The following is a 25,811-nucleotide window of genomic DNA, read 5'->3' on the forward strand; positions in this document are numbered from 1 at the left end:
TCGGTTTTACCATGCAAATATATTATTATGATGCTTCGCCCTGCTACACTCATACTATTCAATTCGACTCAGTGGAAGAAACAAGCCAACTTAATAATACTAACGATACAAAGACATGGGCATGAATGAGGCTCCCGAATTAGGTCTTATTTTAGCAGCTATCTTAGCTGTCGCCATTTTTGACGTTCTTTACAAACTTATCCAAGATATCCGACCTAGGAGTGACGTCACACGCCGTGTGGCTTATAGCATCTAAAACAGGGGCAGTAAAAACCCTAAAGTTAACATCCGCAGGGTCCAATTTCCATACATCCAAATCGGGAGTCTATTAGATAGAATCCAAAGGTTTTGGTTGTAATCTTTTATATCAGTAGGATAGATCATAGTAGTGTCATTCATAGAAATTCTGCCTTGGTTTTTCATTGTGTACTCTTTGTTTGACGTCCTCCAGCATGCCACAGCGTTGAGGTTGACGAGGGAGTAGAAGAGAACGCCAGTTTTTTGGGTCAACGAAGGCAGCGCTGATTGCGTTGGGTCTCTGCTGCCAAGAGCTTGAACGCGTTGAAGTTAGCGTCAGCTAGGCTTTTGTTTCTTAAAAACTCAGTGGAAACTGAGAACTCGTTGTAACTGGCCATGGGTGGAAGTAGATCGTGCTGTAATTGTCAGAGTTGGGTGCTGAGATGCCTATGCCGAAAATGGCATCAGTCCAGCTAAAGTTGTAGCCTTTTAGCTAAAATCACACGCCAAAGGTCAGGGTGGAAGTAATGGTGCGTGATCCTCCAGGACTCCGTTCTTTTTCCCAGGAATAAAACGACGATACCTGCCTTTCCTACGTCCCAGCGTACGCAAAGGTGTTATCGCAGTCTCCATCTTCGATAGCAATGTTGCGAAACCCGATTCTTCTTTGACCTGGTCAGCAGGGAACTGGTATCTTCTAAGGAGATTATCTGTTTTTAAGTCGTAGACTATGATAGATGGTGTGTGTCTGGTGGCGTTTGGATCCAGGCTGCCCATCTTTCCGCTGTCCAGGACCCAGAGACGCTGGCATTTGTCGACTCTGACCCGGAAAGGGGAGATGATCTCCGGCGGTTTTCCGTCGTTTCCGATAGAGTTGTGCGCAGCTGGGATAAGGGATCAGCTTCGGTGAAGTTGTGGTGTTATCTGAAATTAAAGAAGTACCATTTAGAGCATAGATTCTCAACGTGAGTGATGACCAGCTCTTGTGGTCATTGAAGACATTGAAAAATAAGAGCGTTACTTAAGAAATAAGTAAAGGGTGCTATAGAAAAATCTAGGTGGTGAGTAAAATAAGGTTGAAGGCGTGTGATTAAGACTCTGATCGAATCTCTTCTTACAAATATTGGAAAATCATATGTACCTACGTATAAACTGAAGGTTAAAAATACAAGATTGCCTGAAAGAGATCTCTTTATGTTTGTTTTTGTCGTATTTCGTCAGCATATTATCTCTATTTGAATTTAAAATTAATGAGTATGTAATAATCAGAGCGTGAATAGTTAATAATTTATAATGTGTAGAAATTGGATGCCCAGGTTAGTATTACGATGTGTGCCAAGATTGGAGCGAGTTAAGCATGCAGAATCGACAGTCATTAGTTGACAACCATATCCATCTCCCTCTAGGCCCTCTACACTGACTGCAGTGAAAGTGCGTTACATAGTGTGTTACGTGTGTTAAGTGTTACCTAGGTACGGTCGCCATAAATATCGAAGCTGTGAACATGATTAAAAGTATCTGGCCCTATACTAAGAAGATAAATTTGAGCTTCGTATCCTGCCATCCCGTTGACGCTTATACTATTTAATACGAGAGTGAGAGGGACGGTACGAGACGAAATTCGATTTTAAAATTTCAGAGTAGCTCTCTGATCACGCACTTATTAACGATTTAGGTAAGCTAGTTCAGGTGTGGTATTAAAAAAATAAATAAGTGAGCAAACCGTGAAAGTTTTGAAACAATATATTATTATCATAAACGGTTGAATACGGTATTTGACTATTTTGTATATGTTTTATAAATTAAAACTACACAATGTCTGTTATCGAATAAAAAAACAATTTTTAAGCTACCTTTACAAATAACAAAGTTATAAAGGTTTGAAATTCAAGATTAGACAGAGAAAGACTACTGGCATGTGACGTCACACGCCAGTACGCATACTTGCTGCATAGAGAAAAGCGTTTGAGGAAGAGACAGGTATATAGATTTTTCAAAGAATCACTATAATCCAATTTTCAACCGATTTTAATTTTCTCTTCGCTAAATACTATCTGATATCTATATTTTCATAATATTATTAAGATATGGCAAAATCAGGAGTTGTCAAATACCGTATTCTCTCTCTTTTTCGTAAACAAGGAAAGTGAATCATACAACATGACTTCCAAGAAAATAGAGCCCATTGAGACAATTATTCTTAATTGAGTCATACAGGGAAACCCAAATAATATATCTCAAACTCAAACTCAAACTCACAACTTTTATTGACAATAAAAACACACTACATCACAACAAACACAGTAAAAACATTAAATAGGAGATGGGAAAATAAGAGACATTGTGGCGTAGTGTGATGCCAAGGACTCAGCTCAGCATGTGCCGTACGTAGCCCTGTAACCAGAGCTGCAGCGCTGGTTTTTCAGCTGAGTGTTGCACCCACGTAACTGAACATATCTAAATAACCTTTCATATTTTTGTTTTTCAAGTCAAATGTCCATATTATAAGCAGTAGGTATAATTAATTTGCAAATCAAGTTTTTCCTGTAGCAGCAACAATAAATTAAAATAAAACAAGTAAGGTAAGCGTCCGAGTGCTCTTTAATGACCATTACATGCATTAGCAGACAAATGTCTATTCATCAAGGCATTTAAAAGAAAACTCTCTGTTAAATTTCAGCTTCATTAGTCCATTTAAGTTATTAGCCTTCGGGTTGGTACGCATTTTATCGGATAAGTTATGTAACATGCTGACAAGATTTCATTTTTTTAAACCTGTAAATTACTACAGAGAAGAATCGGAAAAATAAAAAAAAAAGAGTTTTGCCTCCGAAATGGGGAAAAATATATTATAATTGATTCTCCATATTATAAAAAAATACAAAAATTTAAAAATATGTCTGAAATTTTCCAATACTACCACAGAATAGATATGTTTCCTTTGCCCATTTCACCAGAAAAGGAGCTGTCATCATTTTGACAACGTCTTATGCAACGTCTACGTCAGATTTACGTGGTCTTTTTTTTAAGAGACTAGACAAAAGTAATGGATCTACTTGTGTGGTACTTGGATTATGCCCTTTTAGAATACCATCTTAAAAAATAATAATAAATTAATAAACAGTTGTTTGAAATTTTAAAAATCAGCGTTTTTCTCTTTCCAAACAGAAATACAGAGAACGAATCAAATTATTAGTCTTAGAATATGAAATCTTGTCAACTTAGTTTCAATATGGCATAGTAGGAAAGCTCTGCTCAGGGGGCGACACTAGCGCAAACCCATGATAACGTCAGTTCTCTTTATATTTTGTCGCCATGACAGATCAAGAGCGACGAGTATTAGTACCTTTTTTTTTATCGACTTGATGGCAAACGAGCAAGTGGGTCTCCTGATGGTAAGAGATCACCACCGCCCATAAACATCTACAACACCAGGGGTATTGCATGTGCGTTACCAAACTAGAGGCTAAGATGGGATAGTAATTTCACCGGCTGTCTTACTCTCCACCTATAGAAATCATGATATATTTATTAGTAACAAAATAATATGATATTTTACATCAATAGTAACGATAGAGCTATATTTCCAAAAAAAAATACGATATTATGGCATTTAAGATACTCAAAAAACTGTTTACGGTTTTGTGCTAGTGCCCCGTTCTGACGTGAGAAAATTTCGGTATATTCCCTATTGCCATCGTACAGCCCATGTGCAGCCGTACATTTTTCATTTTGACATTTGACACTAAATAATAAAGTTCCAAATTAATGGATATGAAAATGTTACTTAATTCTATTTTTTAAAATATAGCTCTATCAATACTATCGATGATTCCGCCAATGTCTAGGTTGAAAAAGACACTATCGGTTGGCTGTTGGTGTCTGTCAGTCATTTTAATTGATTGACACTTCGGATGCCGTCGTATTCCTACTTCTTATCCGAGTTTTTCCGTTGGAAAACCATCAGAGCGTTTTCAGATCCGAATTATCCGATCCGATCCGATATCGGTATTGGACGCCGATACCGATATCGGGGCAAGTAAAATGTATGAAATATGATCCGATATCGGATCGGATAATCTGAAAGACAGGTACATATTTCATACATTACTTGCCCCAAATCGGTATCGGCGTCCGATACCGATATCGGATCGGATAATCTGAAAACGCTCTATGCATACTATATCTGTATTTCTTTTACTCGTACTTAAGTATGTTCTAACAACTTCACTCGCGAGTTAACATCTCCCTGGAAATCGAAAAATCGAAGTTGACTTTCGACAAAACAAACATTTCTAATTCTCTCATTTAGTTCTGCGCATGAGTCAGTTGTCGCGAGACTGCGAACAAGACCATGCAAATATTGTGTGCAAACAGCGTGGGTGAAGCCAACTGCTTTTGGGTTAGAATAGCTCTTCTTTTCGGAACGCATCGGTTTTCTATATACATAAAACCCAGAAGATATACCTACTTAGTGCTAGCTATGGCAGCAGGGTAGGCAGCAGGCAGCAGGGATGTATGGAGCTCCGGATACGTAACCGAAATTATCGGATATCCGAAATAAAAATATCCGTAACCGTAACGGAATCCGATATAAAATTTCGGATAGTTTCGGACAGGGGCGGAGTCTAAATCTCAGTCTTCTGCATCTATTGTTCTTGTTATTTCTATTACTAATTTACGACTCGTAACTATTACAATTAAAGTCAAGTTATTTATATTCCTGTTTGTCTTTTACTTTTACACTTCCTTAAAAATCCAATATTCTTAACCGAAACTACTATAATAAATAAATAAATAAATAAAATAAATACATAACATCCCTGGTAGGCAGCGCTAGTTCTGGTGGAAGGCTGCTGCGGCGGAAACTACTAACTGCCTGGAGCTTGTGCACACTAGCGTTCTTGCCAGCGGTTTCTTTTTCTCTCACGCTGTGGTTTCTCCGCGATTATTTGCCGTGAGCGTGCCGCGAGCGCGCCGCCGTTGTGACGCGGACCGTATATGACCGTAGATACCGCAGCGTGGTCGCCGCATGCGTGCACGCCGCGTTCCCGCTCCGCCGAGAAACCGCCGGCAAAAACGCTAGTGTGCAAAAGCTCTACCCTGGAATCGACCCAAATGCTCGCCAATTTTTGACTCAAAATGGGAAACAAAGCCCTTATATATAAGTAGTTTTAACAGGTTCGCCTGTCTATCAGTCTACGACTTAGCTCAGAGAGTTTTAGTACTTAGGTCATTCAACTTTTCTTGTTCGTTATTCTGTCCCGTTGTCTAAGAGAGAACAGTGACAGATGTTGCTAGCTATTAATGTTACTTACGATATTTTGTAAACAAACAATGGGCTTATAACTAGGTACGACAAAAAATTACGTTTGATGGATTTTAACCATAGAAAAACTAAAATATCATGGTATTAAAAAATTGTCGTGGGCCATTCGGACCGGAGTTTCCAAACGGACTGGCAAGATTTGACCAAAAGTAGAGACGAGTGGAAGAAAAAAAGAAAAGGCTTTTGCCCAGCAGTGGGATAGTAACCGCATAGTAACCGCATTTTCAGTTTCAGAAAGTTCAGTTTTTTTTTCAATTTCATATTGAAATTCTTCTGTTATAATGTTCACAAGTGTTCCATTTATATCTCTATAAAAGAAATACATTTATTTTTCCTATTTTAAACTACATCTTTTACAGTCAAATATCCATAATTTGTTAGCGGAAAAAGAACGTTCTACATAACAACTTATCAAAGTTTACGACTATCTAAAGTTCACCCCAGTTACAGTCAAGGGCAAAGATATCGACACGGCCAAAGTTACAAAAATATGTATACACGTCTTTATGCACTTAACATTAAGGCCGTGTATACATATTTTTGCAACTTTGGCGGTGTTGATATCTTTGCCCTTGACTGTACACATCAGTCAACATCCTTTAGGTAGAGTCGATAAGAGAGAAGTCACTATGACAGGTCAAAATATGCCATGAAAATTCCGCTCTCTGGTAATAACATTAAAAGTTACTCACCTTTCAGGCTAACGTAGTTCAGGGTGGACGGCACTCCATCCTTCCACCTTGGGACCGTCACAAAGAGCCGGTCCTCAAACACCTCCACCCCCATCGGTAAGTTGTTCTCCGGAATGAAGGTCTTGCTGTCTATAGCCTGCTGCCGAGCCTCCGGACTTGGGTACTGGAAGTCGAGCTGATTCCACTCGAAGACTGTATGGAGCTGGTCTCCGGAAGTTAGGTAGACCAGGTGGAGAAGAAGGAGGGCGGTGTAAGCCCCCATCGTTGTGGCTGGAATAGAGAATATAGTTTTTAGACGTTTTAGTACGGTTGCCGTGTGCAAAATCTATTTTTTTTTATTCGACTGTATGGCAAACGAGCAAGTGCGTTTCCTGATGGTAAGAGATCACCACCGCCCATAAACACCTGCAACACCAGGGGATTGCAGATGCGTTGCCAACCTAGAGGCCTAAGATGGGATACCTCAAGTGCCAGTAATTTCACCGGCTGTCTTACTGTCCACGCCGAAACACAACAGTGCGAGCAAGATGGTGATAGCAATCCGGGTGGACCTTGCACAAGGCCCTAACACCTGGAAAATGCCCAGTTCACATTATTCCAGTAAAATCATGCCAGTAGCGTTACATTGCGGGGTCACAACCCAAACGAGTTACACAAGATCGATCGAACACCACAGTGTCTTGCTTATTGTCCACTAGCTCTTGTCCGCGACATCGTCTACGAAGAGTTCGTTTATCGCTGTTTCGCGAGAACTATAAAATTTTCCGGGGTAAAATAAATCCTATGTTCTTCCTACGGTCTCAAACTGTCTCCATGCCAAATTTCATTTAAATCGGTTCACCGGTTTAGACGTGAAAAGGTAACAGACAAACGGACAGACGGGCAGAAAACGAAGTGAACCTATAAGAGTATAGGTCAATTAAAGTAAGTAGGTAAAGCTTAAAACAGAGTTAAGATAATTTATGGCACACATGTTTAGTCATCTGTAATGAATGACATGTAAATTAACCTCTTACATCCCACTAGTCCCGAAATGCAAAAGTTTGTAAGTTTGCTTGTTACATTTTTACGTCGAAAACGGAGAACCGATTTAGATGATACACACATAGTTTAATCCTCGGGAAGGACATACCATAGTTTTCCCGAAAAATTGCAGAGCTCCCGCGAGATAGCGATAAACGTAGTACGCGGACGGAGTCGCTGGCAACGGCTAGTAAGTATTTAAATATTTATAAGTATGTTTATAAGTTACATGTCGTGAGAATTTAGATTAAAATGACTCAAGTTTAATCCATACTAGATGAAAACCCGGCTTCGCTCGGGTAATATGTAGACTCATGATAACATGTTTGAAAAAAAATTTTGCCTGTGTAAAGACTGTCGTACTTATCGAAAAATCTGACGTATACTCCCATGCTTAATATTATCACAAACGTACTTTCACAGCTAACCTACGTATCGGTATTATTCTCTAGTACATATTTCTCCTAAATCTTATTTGCCCAAATAACTATGATGTCTCTGTCTCATAATCAAAGAAATTAGACCTAAAGGGCCCCATATACGGTACACAAGAGGTCACAATGTAGAACGAATGACACGTGATGACGTGACACTAACGCCACTTTGATGTGATGACTTTGATTGACATGTTTACTTCGCAACGCCATTATATACTTAGTAATTTATTCAAGTTTATATTGAAAATACTCGATAATCCGAATTTTCCGCCTACAAGTTGTCGACTCAGATTGACTAATTTTTTACGCTCTTCAATTTGATGTGCATTTCGTTCGAGTCTACCGTACCCCTTAACGAAATTATTAATATAGACGAATATTATAGATGCGAAAGTGTGTGTTTGCATGTTTGGTATGTTTGTCCGTCTTTCATGTCGAAACGGACCGACGGATCGACGTGATTTTTGGCATAGAGGTAGTTTATGAGCCAGAGTGACGTAGGCTACTTTTGATCCCGGAAAAATGCACAGTTCCTGAGGGAACAGAGCGCGCGATAACCTAATTTCATGCGGGCGAAGCCGCGGGCATAGCTAATTATTACTAAAAGTACTACGGAACGCTAAAAATCATAATACAAAGTCTATTTAAAGCAGCAGGTACTTAAACGTCAAATTATCAATGACATAACAACGAAAGTTTTAAAGTAAGGCAATGCCAAACCAGTTGCCCGATCAATCAGCGGGGTGATTGACCTTGGCCAGCTAAGGTCACCGGCGCTCGCGCACTCATTGTCGGGTCGCGAGGACCGAAAGTTAGTGACACGCTTGTTAGTGTGAGTTGCACTAAGCTATAACGATAACCGGTGTTCCTAGCTGTCAAAGCTCCGGTTAAAGTCGAAGTTAACAACGTGACGTACCCACAGTCAGTACAGCCAAGGAAACTGAATCACGTACCAGGGTGGACCTTTGTGACACTAATGTCATGTTGACATCTGCCGAGTCGCATCGCTCCTAGAGGAAGGGCTACGAATTAGCCCGAAACTCGATTTAAGACGCATCCGTGATTCAGTTTTTTTTTCCAATTGACCTAGTTCCAAACTAAGCAAAGCTTGTAGGTACTATGGATACTAGGCAACGGATAAACATATTAAACATCTTAAATACATATTAAACATCCAAGACCCGAGAACAAACATTCGTGTTATTCTCACAAATATCTGTACGTACGGAAACTGGCTAAAACTAAAAAGTTGTTTCAGTGAAATTGGAAACGTTTTTATAAAAAAAAAAAAAATATTACCGATCAAACAAATACACAATTCAAATATTTTAACAAGAAGACATTCATAATATATACCCAGCGGCACAAAATTTGGCCGCATACAAAATTACCGATTTACCGATTATGCATTCATTTACTATTTTCATGTGTTTTTCTGCAATTTTTTTTTATTTTATTTGTGTTAATTTTGCTGTATATGTGTGTCTTCTGTGTTAGTGAATAAATATCTTCTTTCTTTCTTTCTATTTGAGGGCCAGATTTTTTGCAGCTCAGTATATTAAGGCGTACCTACTTATTACAAAATTAATGACTAGGTGTATCGCGAATCTATATACTGTCTCCGATCAACGATTAGTACTAATCGTTGATCGGAGTATACTGTATTAAAAATATACTTAGTTGTGTTAAATACTTGTGATGTGTCATTGAAAATAGACTTTTCAACGTTCATTAGGTAGTGCTTAAGGCCAAAATTAAATAAAAAAAATCCTAAAGTCACTTTGACGCGCAGTATAAAAATAAGTCATTAAGGAGAACTGGCCTATGGATATTATATTTGGGTATTCAATTTAAATTGTTAGAGTGTTTTTAGTCTCTGAAATAGATGTATGATGAGGTGACTAGATGTCCCCAATGGAAGATCAGCGCCTTTTTTTGGGACTATTATACGTAACATGCGCATTTTTTTACAATTGTCTTCTTTCTTTAACTTAACGTTTAATCCTTGTTATTCTGGGAATACAATTTTCTCTTCCCTGAAACTGTCACCAGATATCACTGTCATCCGTCTCCGTAACCTCAACTGCATTTTCCTTCTTTATTTCCCAGTTTATCTCATTTTGCTGTCCGCCGGAAGTTCCGGCAAGGCCACAGTTTCCGGTCGACCTCGGCAAGTAGGTACTCTGCTCATGTGAACTTTAAGGCTTTTAAAGTACAGATCTAGTGAATAATGTTTTTCCACCGTTTTTGTCGGCTAAGTTTGTATTTATCTTGCTATCTCAATAATCTTCAGTAAACTTCAGTAAGCCAGTTGAGAGAGCAAGATAAACACGACCTTTTCCGACAAAATACGATGGTAAAACGTTATTCAATACATCTGTTCGTTCTGCAACTTCGTCTTACCTACCCGCTGACGCTAATATTATCCCATCAAAACATAAATGTGAAATGAGAGCCAAGTTCAATATTATGTATGATATATGACCATGACGTTGACTTTAACGCAAAGATGGTTGCGCCGTGCCGTGTGCAAGGAGGTGGACCCTGGGCTCGGAAACCTCTGATGCCATGCGGTAGATTTCATTGTGTGTCTGTCTGTCAATATAAACAAATGTTTGCTCTCGGGTCTTCATAATAAATAATTTATTTAAGCTAGGTAATAATAATAATATATATATGTTATCCGTTGCCTAGTCCAAGTAAGCTTTGTTAGTTTGGGACTAGGTCAATTGGTGTCAAGTGTCCATAATATTTATTTATTATTTTATTATTATTATATGCCTTGATTGTTGACTTAAACGACAAAAGAAGTGAGATCTACTCGTAAATGGGTGCCAAGTGCCAAGGTGCCAAGTGCATTTCTTCTTATAACTTAGGATAATATATTGAAGCCTAAGGTCTGACTTGGCTAGTTCTCATATACGAATTATTATTAAGTACCTACTAACACAGTCTTGGAAGAGCCCATGTTCAATGGTTATTTTCTACCAGCAAGCCAAATATTCGGAAAAATAAAATAAGAAACATACAGCTTTAAAACTTGCGAAGGCTATAATATAATTCGTATATGAAAACTAGGCAAGTCCGACCTAAGGCTTCAATATTATCCTAAGTTATAAGAAGAATTGAACTTAGCACCTTGGCACTTTGCTCCCCTTCAATAAATATGAGCCAAAATTTACATGTTTGTTTATGTAAAATAGTCGTTGAGTTATGAGGGGGTCAAAAGTGGCTCCAGGGCTACTATGAAACTCGAAACTCGGAGTTCGCGTCGTGCGGTTCCTCTCGCTCTAGTATTATATAGCATAAGTGTCAGAGGGACCGCACGACACGAACTTCGATTTACGAGTTTCGTAGTAGTCCTGCTGCTCGCCAGTTCTGTTAGCTTGAACTTGGCTTGACACACTACTGCGTGTCTAGATTTAATACGGGAGCGAGAAGGACGGTACGATACGAACTTCGAATTTCGTAGTAGACCCCCGTGTGAAATATCGTTGGATATTGGTCTCGAATTCTTTTCTTCGATTTTTCATGTAAGTACATTGACGCGCCACGAACAAATTATCTTTCCTTTCTTTTTCTAACACTGCAGGTTCTAACTCGCAGAAATGCACACCGACTTATTACATAACCGACCAATGACACAAAACCTCTAGGAATTTAATGATCATTAAAATTCAACGCAGTATGCGCCCATTGTTCTAAAGTTCAGAGGAATAACGACCTTATAACTATCGTGGTAAAGGTCACTGTTATGCGGACTTCGGCCGATTCGTTACAAGACTTATCGATTTGCATGTTTTATGATAAAACGCAATTGAAAATGCTAAAGAAAATCGTTTCATACTTGTGTTTTTAAAAGCATGGGAAAATAAAATAATGTCGCTTTAAATAATACATATGGAAAATGAAGTACTTATTGATCGGGCGTTTATGTTAAAGAACGTGCCCTCTTTTTGATTATTGCTTGTCTGGGTCCTAATGCGTCTTGGTCTTAATTAATGCCCAATAGATGACACCCTACTGTCACCTCTATTGCTATATAATTACCTAGATAAAATTAAAGACGACATCTACTGGGACAGTGAAGAGCATTGGCACGTTTAACTTAAGTATAGGTCCTAATGCGTAGACTCTGGCCAGCGAAAGCTGTCCAGCCATTTTTTACGAAAGTTTAATCTGGTATCATTTTTGAGACTGTCAAAATTGACATAAATAAATTATTTTTTGTTTAATTCAACCTCCTACCATCCTCAAAATGCAAATGTAATAAGATTATAATAAGAATTAAAATGTAAGAAGATATATTCAATGCCAATCTGGTCAAAATGATCCAAAAATGTAAGCGTTTGGACTGTACGTAAATGGACACTGACAAAAGTCATAAAATTTACCAAGGGACTCCTAAAGTGCATCATCAACTTTCACACATTACTATATGAATTTTGATGCAGCTTGAACAAGTCACAAGTATAATTTAATATCTGGAAAATTTAAATAATTAGGTGTCTAAGTATCAACATCGTTTAATCAGTGTGTATCTAATGTTGTCAGCCTCATTTTTTTTTATTTGCCGCGGTTTCTCGTGGACAGCTTTCGCTGGCCAGAGTCTATGAGCCCAGTTGCGTATGAGTACAAATGCGTACGAGTCCAAATGCATAAGAGTAATCCCGAGATAAACACCCAAATATATTTTTGATTTCACAGATGAAACTGAGAACCATGTTTTCTTTTGACCAGTATGTATTATATATTATACTAGCGTTTACCCGCGGCTTCGCACACGTAAATCATTAGATACAGCAGTTGAATTGAAATTCCGGGATTTTATTAAATTCTCGTGGGAATTCCCTAAAATTACATCGTGGTTTTCATTGACGTTAAATTAAAACACTCATGCCAAATTTATTTCGAGATTTTATCCCTATCCCGTGAGAATATCTGGTCAAAAAGTAGCCTATGTGTTATGCCAGATATCCAGCTATCTACATACCAAATTTCACGACTCTAAGCCCAGCGGTTATTAGTTCGAGGTTTTATCCCTATCCCGTGGGAGCATCGGGATAAAAGTTAGTCTATGTTAAAAAGAGAGTACTTATGTGTTGATATTTTAGTTTTTATTGTTTTTTATTTTATTTCATTTTTCATTTTTTTTTTTTACTTTGCGTGCAAATCTAGCCATTCTAGCTATCCTGAGTCAACGGGGGCGGGATGAAAACCAGCGCTGGCAGCTTCTGAGCAAGCGCAGCATAAGCTGAGCCTGTTCCTTTTGCCACACAGTGCAAGGGACTGGCAAACGCATTTTTTATTAGTTTATTGTTTATTTGTATTCTGTGTGCCTATCCTGTATTGTTCATGTTGGCAAATAAATCAATCTTCTTCTTCTTCTTCTTAAAAAGTAGCCTATGTGTTATTCCAGACGTCCAACTACCTACATACCAAATTTCATGACTCTAAGCCCAGCGGTTGTTATTTAGAGATTTTGTCCCTATCCCGTGGGAATATCTGGATAAAAAGTATCCTTTGTTTTAATCCAGGTACTAACTAACTTTTTGCAAAATTTCATACAAATCCGTCCAGCCGTTTCAGCGTGAAGAAGTAACAAACATACTCACTTACAAACTCACTCACTCACAAACTTTCACATTTATATAGTAGGATAGGATGTTTTGTATTAATCTATTAACTAAGACATTTATTAAGTTTGTATTTATTTCAATACTTTGTTTCGGCATACTTTGACATTTTTTTTAACCCCCGACGCAAACAGAGGGGTGTTATAACTTCGACCGCTATGTGTGTCTGTCTGTCTGTCTGTGGCACCGTAGCGCTTAAACGGGTAGACCGATTTGAATGCGATTTTTTTATTTGAAAGCAGGTTTTTAGTGATGGTTCTTAGACATGTATCATCAAAATTGGTTCAGCCGTTTTTGAGATACTGAACTTCGAAGTGACAAAGTCGGGGGTTTTCCAACTTTTTGTGTTAGTTAGGCTATTAAACCTTTTGCTTCGTATATTTCCAAAATGTTCGCTATCCAAGACATAGCTGCATCTAATTTGCTTACATTTGTTATGCAAATTACCCGTAATGTATTCAGTCGTTGTGTTACAACTGGTCTGCAAGGATAACCAAGGGTACAGTGATGGTTATCATGGTATGACGTCATTGGAACCCGCTAATTTATGATGCTAGCATTTACCTAAAAAGAAAATATTTACCTCGTCGAGTTTCTTGCCGGATTCTTCTCAACAGAGGTTATTCCAAACCGTTGGTAGATTTTTTAACACTCATACCTAAGTGCTTGTCATAGCCTAAATTGAACAATAGATAAGTATTTTATCTTTGACTTTAATTAACCTCCAGAGCCGCTGTTTTTAATATTATCCCCGGTTCTGGGCCACACATTGTAAAGAGGCGTTTGGGCCGTGCCCACCCCAGTATGGTCTAGTTGGCCCAGGATGTTGGACTATAATACTGATATCTTCACGCAAAAATCCAGGCCAGCCCCCCCTCCCCCCTGGAAAATAATCCTAGGTACGCCAATGATGATCCATCGGCCAAATAAGTGGTCTATCAATTTTTAAACAAGTTCCTATCAAACGAATATGTCGCTAAAGTCGAACTTTCAAGACAGACACGTCTATTGGCATTATTGTTTTATGACATGCAAACGATTATCAACTTTAGGGTGGTAGACCATATATTTGGATGATGGTATCATCAACATAGGCGTATACCGGGTGTGGCCTGTAACATAGATCATAGATCGTACTCGTCAAGCTGAACAACATTACTTCAGCGACTTTTAAAAATAATTAGTATTTTAATTTTTATTACACTGTAAAGTTTATTCGAAGAAGCAATGTAAAGCAAAATGTAATGTATTTGTAGCTTGACAGGCGACGTCAGCTGGGTTCTAGTTCTAGTTCTAAATTAATTATTTTTCTTAAAAGTTCTGTGATGTAAGAATTTATCTCTTGCCGACTGATTTTCTAAGAAACCCAGGGCCAGTGCGCTTGCGCAGAAGTTATGCACGAACTCGGGCGATTTTTTTAAAGATTTTTAAGATTAAAGAACCCTTTAAATTCCGGCAACACTGAATTCAGCACAATGCATTAGAGAAATTAAGGCAATTTGAACCAAGGCTCATTGCGACACCGGAGGTCACATGTGCGTATGCTTAGTTGGCCGGAATTTGAGTCCTAATTAAACGTAATAAGGCTTGTTACGTTTGATCGTTATGGTAAATGGAAATTATTGGCAAGGTAAGGTGCGGTATGTTGTTTACCAGCCACTATATGACACACACACACACACACACACACACACACGAATAAGTTCTTATGTAAATGCGCAGTTGGGCTAAGTAGGTAGTCACAGAAGCTAAACCGCGTACCAGGATGGAACCTTTGTGCTACTGATGCCTAGTGGTTTGACCTATCGCCTCTCAAACAGAGGGTCGTGGGTTCAAACCCCGGCTCGCACCTCTGAGTTTTTCGAAATTCATGTGCGGAATTACATTTGAAATTTACCACGAGCTTTGCGGTGAAGGAAAACATCGTGAGGAAACCTGCACAAACCTGCGAAGCAATTCAATGGTGCGTGTGAAGTTCCCAATCCGCACTGGGCCCGCGTGGGAACTATGGCCCAAGCCCTCTTGTTCTGAGAGGAGGCCTGTGCCCAGCAGTGGGACGTATATAGGCTGGGATGATGATGGATGATGATCCATCTGCCAAAGAAATCAAAGCGAGATAGATTTTTTCGAAAACTGTCTCACCCCAGTTCGAATAATACCATTAAATTTTAATGGTTTTAGTCAAAACGTCATTACTCGTTATTTAGCATTATACTTGTAAGTCCCGAATGTGTTAGTACTTAAATATGAGTTAATCAAGAAAGCTTAAAACAGGGTTGCCACCCGTTCTGTGCTTTTTGGGATGTCCTGGGGCATGCTGGATAGTTTTTCAGACACGTTTGTTTTGAAGTCAAAGCTCCATTTTTGAAATTAGCGTGCGGATTTTACAGCTCTTACTCGTTACAACATTTTTGAAGTTATTGTTGGCAACCCTTGTATAGAGTGACATTTCTATGAAATGAAATGAAATAAAACTTTAATGCCTAACATTAATACTTATCAAGTTACATTTATACATCATGTTGGCACTGGGTACCAAACTCAGCATACTACTGATCACATGATGTGACCAGCGCTGATTTTCAGTTTGGTACTATTGGTCTATATAGGTACTTATACTCTTTGGAGTGACAGTACTGCTAGAACGTCCTTGAAAATATATTCGTATATATATTTTTGCGTTGTCTGCTTAGTCACACTGATGTCTGTCTGTCTACACATTGTATACACAGCCGTCTTACGTTTTTGTAAGTAAGAATATAATCTCATCTCTGTGTTCATTTACATGTCTGAGGACGTCATTGTATATAACCCACTAGTGAAGTGACATATATCGACACATATGTCGATATATGGCATAAGTAATGGTATGAATAACATCGACTAAAACCTAATCAACTTAGAAAAGTAAAAAACCTTCGACAATATTGTCATTTCAAGGTTTAATATCTCAAAAACGGCTGGACTGACTTTAAAGAAACATAGCTAAGAATCATGACAAGGAAACTCGCTTTCACATGAAAAACTGTTTATTTGCGAGCTACGATGCTACAGACAGACAGACAGACAAACATCGGCGTCAAACTTATGACTTATAACCCTTCTTTTTGCGTCAAGGGTTAACTAACTCGCGAGAGCGGGCAATGAGGGCTATCGTTTTTTGTCTCACTAGATGGCGCACTGATGCGTGAGGTTTTTAAGTATGGCTTTCAAAGTCTGTTATTACGGGCGTGAAAACAAAGTTTAGATTAAAATCATATTTAATACACCTTAAAACCGTACCATAAAAATATTGAGCATGCCACAGTGTAGCATAGTCCCCGTTTTGTTCGGAAAAAAGGGAGGACAAAGGTTTCCGAAAGACAAAACTGTCTCAAAACACAGACATTCATTGCCCCGGAACGCATATTTGCCATAATTAATTTCAAATATTTCAAAATATTCACAAAATTATTCTAATTATAAATAAACCCGCGTAGCTCACCCAAAAACTATGAGATTTGACATTTCGGAGACCTCACGCTACCACTAGCGCCTCTAGTGGCGAATTGTCATTCATTGTGGCGTTCTAAGGACCAGACAGAACCGCACAGAATGGTCTAAAATGGAAGAGACCTTTACTCAGCATTGGGTTGATCAAGGTTGAAGAAGAGAAGAGAGAGAAGAGAGTGGCGTTCTAAGGGAGAGGCCTTTGTTCAGCAGTGGACGTCTTCCGGCTGATGATGATGACAGATTTATTCCGTTAATTAAAAACTGAACAATGGCAAATATAACCACGCTCATCGCAATTAACAACGGAATTACGATTGAGTAAAGGTAAACGTCAGTTTGTCCTTTGTGTTACTACCGGTTGGTCTATCGCTTTGGCAATACTACTATATTTGTCTTTGGTTAAATCAAGTAATATTTTTCTAAGGATTTCGTATTGTGTAACGGAATCTTTCAAGTTTAGTTATGTTTTATACCTTAGGCTGCTATTTACTCTTACACTACTAATAATTCTCAAGCAATCTTAGCCGCTATAATTTTCCTTGTAAATTTGATATATTTACTACCATTTTGAATTTTTCCACTCAACAGTTTAGATTTTAGAGTGGGACGCTAGATTTTAATGAAAATTTGTACTTTAAAGTTTAATATTTCGTAAACAAATCATTGAATAGAAAATCGTCCTTGCAAGCCCCAAAAAACCTATCCAACGATATCCCACACTATAGGGTGTCGGGAAAAAAAATCACTTCCACTTTACGTCTAAATTTTTTTTTCACTATCGGCGATACTTATATGTATAGGTATTCATGCCAAATAACAGCTTTCACGCTTTTGCGTGGGAACTATGGCCCAAGCCCTCTTGTTCTGAGAGGAGGCCTGTGCCCAGCAGTGGGACGTATATAGGCTTGACTACGGAACCCTAAAAAGTGCAAGTGAGTAAGTATGTTTGTTGGTTACGCTTGTACGCTTACAGTAGGTACTCAACCAAAGTGATAAACGGTATGGAGATAATTTGAGACCTTAGTAGGGATGGCGATTCTTTCCAGAAAAGGTCGATTCGCGAATCGATCCGAATCGAGTCACAAAAAATCGAACTCAAAAATATCGATTCTCTAAAAATCGATCTTTTCTTGCATTTGTTTTTCTAGCTCGTATTTTCAATATGTAAATCCAATCATCGAAATGACCGTAGTAATCGAAGTTCGCAGTTCGTATCGTACCTCTTACTCGCGGCAAATTAGCGTACACAAATGTCGTCAAAAAAAGTTAAAACCGAATCTCGATTCGGTATTATCGAGCTTCAATCCCGAAATATCGATTCACTAAAAATCGATTTTTTTCGTTGAATAAATCGAACCTTCTATTAATCTAGTAACTGTGAGATAGCGATAAACAAATTCTTTACCGACGGAGTCACGGGCAATAGCTAGTCGTTAATAATTTAAAGATAGGTAAATCAGGCTAATAATGTTAACAAGCATTAGAAATAAATTTAATGCGTATCAGACTCTCGTTAATATTTACACTAAAGAAAAACCGATCAAAGGCTAATTACATATATAACACTGGAAACCCCATGACTCACTTATAGCCTAAACTATAGAATATATATAAACTTAAAGAATTCATGATAGAAAAATGCTACTACTCAATAAATGAATACCTAGATGATAGATGATAAATTTAACATAATGTTAATAAATAATCCTAATAGATAAAAGCCCAACCAGCAAAATCCCTCTTACAACTATCTCAAGACTATAAATTTTCACTCTAATATTGATTTTATATCATCGTATAAGCCTGGATTTGGGCACAAATTATAAGCGTATTTATTTTAACATCGTCCTAATATCAGTCTTATTAAATACTGTTCGCATTTACAATAATCTTTACAAAACTAATTTAAGCTGCCTTAGGCTAATATCGCTTTTACGTAAGTATTTTGTAAGCCTGCATAGGCTTATATTGGCCCAACGTTAGAATCTTATGAGCCTAAACAAGCTTATTTTGATTTTATGTACGACCACACGAAATTTCGAAACATTCCGCGTGCATTACGCTCGGTGAGTGAACTGCAGCGTGGCAGAATAAAATATTGTAGTGACAAACTGAATGCAAGTATAATAATAGTAGTAATATTAATAACGTGTTTGTTATCATTGGTGGTTCTTTATGTTGCGCGGTAAGTATTTATGTTGGAAAATATTATTTACTGTAAAGTAGACCCTGTTTTACGCTTCAAATTTCATGCGCCCACTCAAATAATCAATTAAAATAGTATTTTCTATCCTCGTATATTTTTTTATTTCTATAATTGTAGTGAAAATGATGCCATTGTTATAGTTGCACTTTTCCAGCGCACTATTAGACTATTGTAAGATCATTTACTCTAATATTAGCATTCTGAATACCAATGGTACGGCCATGTTGAATTAATTTAGGGTTCCTTGCTTTACCTACATAAAACATGAACTGTTTAACCTTTACCTGATTTTATCCTAACCTGATCACTCGACTTTATAAAAACAAATATACTAAAAGTTTTTACTTTTTATTTAAGTGACAACGTTGGTGATGTAAATGGCTGAGAAGAAGATGAAAACCATAAAATCAAACAAATATTAGGAAACTGTTCACATTGGGAAATAATATAAAGAAAGTCTCAGATCGAAGGCGAGGGCTATAAACAAGCTATCTGAGGCTTTCTTTATAATTTCCCGTGGTGAGCTTATGATGTTAAGCGGAATAATATCTGGAATGCACGTTAAACGTTCCAAAATATCATTCAGACTTCATTAAGCTACTATGCCAATACATTCCTATCCTAGAGACAACTCACTAATGTGTACTGTCTCTTTGTTTGTTTGAAGCAGTGTTCGTGCAATCCTTTGGTAGAACATTATTTAATCTTCTGTTTAAAATACATAGCAATCCATTAACGTTTGCACGTGGTACATTAAAGTTTAACGCCCATTTTTGTAAATCACTTTTTAAGGCAAAATCTTTTTCATAATCGGTTTCGTCCTCGGTCGAAGATTAATTTTCACTGACATGATCTATGTCACAGACTGAATCTCTGTCCTCTATATCGACTTCTTGCATGAAATCAAATCCTGCAGAACCCTCACCAATATTTTTCTCAACACAATATTTTTTATGTTATGTCTGACATTCTTACAAAAGCCTTTATCAAAACCATTATAAAATCAAATGAACTTATATCATTCTAATATCTTACTAAACTATTGCTATTGATCTTATAATAGCTTTAAACAAGATCAAAAAAGTATACGCTTATAATGTTCTTATGTTATGCTGATATTAGTCTGACATTCTTTCAAGAGCATTTATCAGGACCATTATAAAATCAAATGAACTAATATCATTCTAATATCTTACTAAACTATTGCTATTGATCTTATAATAGCTTTAAACAAGATCAAAAAAGTATACGCTTATAATGTTTTTATGTTATGCTGATATTAGTCTGACATTCTTACAAGAGCATTTATCAGGACCATTATAAAATCAAACGAACTAACATCATTCTAATATCTTACTAAACTATTGCTATTGATCTTATAATAGCTTTAAACAAGAACAAAAAAGTATACGCTTATAACGTTCTTATGTTATGCTGATATTAGTCTAACATTCTTACAAGAGCATTTATTAGGACCATTATAAAATCAAATAAACTTAGAGAATGGTGCTATAAGAACAGATATTCTCAAGTACAATGAGTCTTCGTAAATGTTATTGTAGGAGTAAGAGGCTTATAATAGTATTATAAAATGAGCTTATATACATATATGAGACTAGGTTATAAGATAGAGAGTTCTTGACTCTGTACTAGCTTATCTAAGGCTAATATAAGAGCAGTAACATGTTCCAAAACAATTATAAGAGCGCTATAAGCCCACCACTCTCATAAAGTGCGCAATCCAAGACTTTTTTGCTGGTTGGGAGGGACATGATGTAATATTAATTGATTAAGAATTTCATAAAAGTAAGTCAGTTTAATGTGATTGTGATATTTAGCTATAAGATAAAATTTATTAATTATATAAAAGCTGCCCTCTTGTATAAATATTGCTGTGCCCAACAGGGTCCATGATGATCACATAATCTCTTTGTAACATCTGTAACCATACATTGTGGAAAAGCAATAAAATATTGAGTATTGAGTATTGAGCTATTAAAAACACGATACAAAGGTTTACGTGACAGAATTGAGATATAAATATTTACATGTTGCCTTGGCTTTAAAATACGTTAATACTCATCGCACTCTACCACTCTGTCTTTAATAAACACCCCGTCTTATCTTAATATGTCGAACCTGGGCGACAGAGCTTTGCTCGGACTAAAACTCGATAATCAGCGTTTTCCCAGAAATAAGACCAAGCTAGTAGTAGCAAGTAGATCGATTTGTCATCCCCGACATCCCCCCATTCCAAATTTTATCGAAATCGTTGGAGCTGTTTTCGAGATTCTAATTATATATAATATGTATATATATATACAAGAATTGCTCGTTTAAAATTATTAGATAGATACAAAAATAAATCCTTAGTTCCCTTGGTCACGCCATAATTTGAGAATAAGCATTGCCAATTGCATTTTATATTAGGTACTTTTCTTATATATACTTTGTAAAAAGTTCTTACGGAAAAAAATAATTCAATAAATATCATGGGACACTTGACACCAATTAACCTAGTCCCAAACTAAGCAAAGCTTGTACTATGGGTACTAGGCAACGGATATACATACTTACCTATATAGATAAATACATACTTAAATACATATTAAACATCCAAGACCCGAGAACTAACATTTTTTTTTTTATTCGACTGGATGGCAAACGAGCAAGTGGGTCTCCTGATGGTAAGAGATCACCACCGCTCATAAACACCTGCAACATTCATACAAATATCTGCCTCGGCCGGGAATCGAACTCAGGATCTCAAGCTTCGTAGACAGGTTCTCTAATCACTTTGCCATCCGGTCGTCAAATATCAAGAAAATTGCGCAGAAAATTAGATAACTTAAGAAAACTTAACGTCTATTTAAACTATCATAATGAAACGTTATGAAGGAAGAAGGGAAGGCTTTTGACCAGCAGTGGGACAGAACATAAGCTAAATAAAAAATAAATAAACGCTAGGGCGTTATTAAAACTCCTAAATTTAGAGACATAAAATTTGGCGTGAGTTTTTCATGCAGCGCTAAGTAATGAAATTTAAGATGTAGTTTTTCGGAAAATAAACTATCCCATATCTTTCTCAAGATTTCGTACTATCCTGTCAAATTTCTTGAAAATAAGTTCGCGCGGTTTAAACGTAAAAACGTAACAGACAAGACAGACAGATTTTTGCATTTATAATATTAGCAAGAATCCAGTTTTACAAGTGGGACCGCACCAAAAACAAAAATGCTTAACTTTGTATTCAAACGCATCCGATGATAATTACCCAAAAAATATGAATTTGGTACCAAAAATTTCCATTATTCGCCATAATCAATCAGTTATTTATTGTAAAATATTAATATACAGGAGGTAATGCGGCCAGCGTCATGGGAATCCTGCCACAGGCAGATCTTTTAGACGGGGTATTCTTTTTATAATTTTCATTGTTACAGTTAGTTAAGCTATCTTAGGTTAGTTCTTTTTTTATGTATGTAAACTCATAATTGTAGGTACATTAAATTAATCTTTGATTTTTTATAATATATAATGTAAGTAATAAAGTCGTTAATCCATAAATAAATAAATATACACTTATACACCCTGGCACCGTCCCATATTCCAAGCACCAAGGCCTCCTGTCCTCTTTTTTTACAAGCTTTTGTTTAGTTTCACCTGTCCCGTTGTCTGTAATCAAATCTTGCAAGTTAAATTTGACCAACTTCCAGTAATCGGGTTGACTTGAAACTTGGCATACCTATATAAATTGCGTGACAGCGAAGCAGGCTAAGCCTCAAAAAGGTTTTGCGCGTGCAAAGTCCCAAACCATGCTACGATTAAAACAACATCACCCGTTCACCTTGGACGAAGACGTTTTGGCCATGCCCGTAGGTGGTGAGGAATGGCTTGAGAATACGCTTGAAATATTAGCCACAGTTGTTGGGAAACTTTGGGATTGCTTAAGTTGAATATTGTTAAAATGAGTGTTTTGTTCGCCAACAAATTGTTTTGCAATTTGGCGAAATACTTCTTATGGTGAAATGTGTACATAATGTTATATCTTGATTAAAAACAAACATAATTAAACTATAGGTAGAAAATTTGGCCTAAATCGCCGTCAATGGGCAAGGTGCCCAGAAGGCTGGCCGTATTTCCTCGTTGTATAGCGATACTTATACGCTGTCCGAAATAGTGGCCAGCCCTCTGGTAGCCCGAGGCCTCTATTAGGCGCATCGACAAATCTTTATATGGCCGACGCGCACTTGGCCACCAAGGCCCCAAGGTTTCAACACCAAACGCCGCAAACATGTAGCTAGTTCCTAGGGCGGCATATTTGCGGCATTTGAGGCTTTCAGCCGAGAATGCCGCAGCGCCAGCGGCGACGCTTGATGGCCGTTGAGGCCAATCAGCGCTGGCCCTGCGGTAGAGCAAGAGGAGTGGTCACTCTAAGCGCCACATGGCAAGGGGCGCTATTTTCCAGTTTCCAGTGGAAAATAAAATTATGATGGCACCTTTTGAGATTCGTGGAAGCGGTGTTAACTATCGCTCTACCTTAGTCAAGGGCTAGAGCCGGGCCAATTTGTGCTAAGACGCAAAAGGTAGGTCCTCCTGATGACTTGGTGAAGGTAGGTGTCCAATTGATGCAAGCGACGCAAGACAAATCACTACAGCATTCTTTAGGAAAGGTCTATGTCAAAACGACTGTTACTACGACACAATGCCATACAACGCCATAGGATTGTATAAGAAAAATTTTCCGCGGGTCTCTTTTCCGCAATTATTTTTTCGATATTTTTATTTAAGTTGTTTTTTTCCCTGTGCAGCCAAAGCCGCTAAAGGTTGCCTGAGACAAGAAAAGCGATCTTCTAGATCCTACTTAAATTTTATGATTAAAATTTTACTGTATATTAAAGTTTTTTGTACAATATGCATAAAGTATTCAATACCTTACGACTGCATGATGTACAAACTATTTATATTTAACACATATAATCTCTTCAAGACCGTGACTAAGGGATCCGACCTAAATTGAGAATGGGCAGCAGCGCTCTCTAAAGCCAACTACGACTCCACTCTCAACTCCAGCTCTGCGGTGTAGAAGGCAATGGAAAACAACCACACTCTTTTCCCAAGAAAGTCGTTATGAAGGTTCTCTACGGCTCTTCATCCAATGAACTACGACCACTCTGTCAGCGAATTATAAGATAATCACTTAGAAGAAGTTAATTTTACTCACGTATGCATCTAGTGATCTAAATAACCATTACATAAAGTTAAATCATAATTAAAAGCCTTCAAAAACAAGTTTTTGCCGGGCGTTCCACCAGGAAGCAAACTTTGGCCGATACTGCTTAATAGGTATCGAAATGAATGTCATGCCCATATGCAATGCCGCTCATAAGGTTAGCTTGATTTGCAATCAAAATAAGATTAAATATTTATAAATATAATGAACCAATCAACGAATTGGAGCACTTACGACAGGAATTGCTTTGAGTCACAGAAGCTGCGGTATTGCAGTACAGTTAACGGATCATTAAAGTTTTAAGTCGATTACATTAACAGCATGTCTCCGCAGAAGAGTTCCCTTCTGCGGAGACATGCGGTCCAAGTAGACAAGATACTATAAAAATATGATGTAGTAGACGGATGGGAGAGGGATGGTTGGTACCATGGCCTCTCTCTCATTTTGTTTTTTTATTTTATTTTATATTGTCATAAAATCAAAATCTATCTCTTATAAGTCGATAAGTCAAATGTTACTCACAAAATATAGAAAAATTGACCAATATAAAGTGTAAATGTAATTTAATTTGTTTGAACTTATGTCAAATTTCGAACGATGTAAATGAAAACCACGGTTGTAACTAATGGAAATTGACGTAGAGACGTTAATAATTGACGTTAGAGAAGCTGCAGGTATAGTAACTATCTAGCTGGTATAGTAAGTATCTACGTTGTCAATCAATTAGTAAAATAGTGAACAGAATCAATAAATCAAAATATTTACGCGCCAATATTGAACGGCGAATATTAATTATCGTAAAATTAATAGTAATAACAGTTTTAGTAACCATTAAAGTTTTTATTACTCTTTGTAATGTAACCTTCGTTACAAAACAGTGGCATAGGAAATATGTTTAAAGTTACATTTTCTGCCCTTAGTTAATTAACAAACCGTATTATTATTTCTATTTTTATCTTTAAAATTCCATTTACATCATGGTGGATTAATCTTCAAAAACTTGGAATATACTATAACTATTTTTATAAACGTTCCGTAAATCAACATTTAGTAATTTGTCCCGTACCTAACTACCTAATATCAAAAAATTTAGAGGTGCTAACCGGTGTTTGAACCCATAGCTTGAGTGGCCAAAAGTCAATCCGCTAATAGACTTTTTCATCATCGTAATCGTGATCGTTAATGTATCAGCATATCTAGGGCCTGTTTGAATCTGTATTTATCTTAATCTGTAGCTATTATAATGAAAGAAACAGAGACGGCATCATAGATTTCCGTCACATACTATCAATGAAATATCAGAAACTTATTTTATTAAGATAGTGACATATTGTTAGAATATTTTAAATATACCATACCGCACACTAAAACTTACCGGCCAGTATCTTCGAACACTTTGGAATAAGGGCTATCGTGTATGAATTCGCCGCTAGGGGCGCTAGTGTAGCGTGAGGTCTCCGAAATGTCAAATCTCATAGTTTTTGGGTGAGCTACGCCGGTTTATTTATAATTAGAATAATTTTGTG

General features: G+C 37.3%; 1 protein-coding gene across 2 annotated transcripts in view; it reads right to left on the reverse strand.

The window, feature by feature from the left end:
• LOC141437461 (protein yellow-like) overlaps nt 1–25,811 on the reverse strand; it is a 49,893-nt gene that overhangs the window by 16,106 nt on the left and 7,976 nt on the right. For both annotated transcript variants that reach the window (XM_074100852.1, XM_074100851.1), the window contains exon 2: nt 6,259–6,528. In XM_074100852.1, the coding sequence (XP_073956953.1) occupies nt 6,259–6,520 (262 nt within the window). In that variant the 5' untranslated portion in view covers nt 6,521–6,528. The remainder of the gene's footprint in view (nt 1–6,258; nt 6,529–25,811) is intronic.

The sequence above is a fragment of the Choristoneura fumiferana genome, chromosome 17, assembly GCF_025370935.1.
Source record: "Choristoneura fumiferana chromosome 17, NRCan_CFum_1, whole genome shotgun sequence".
Classification (NCBI taxonomy): domain Eukaryota; kingdom Metazoa; phylum Arthropoda; class Insecta; order Lepidoptera; family Tortricidae; genus Choristoneura; species Choristoneura fumiferana.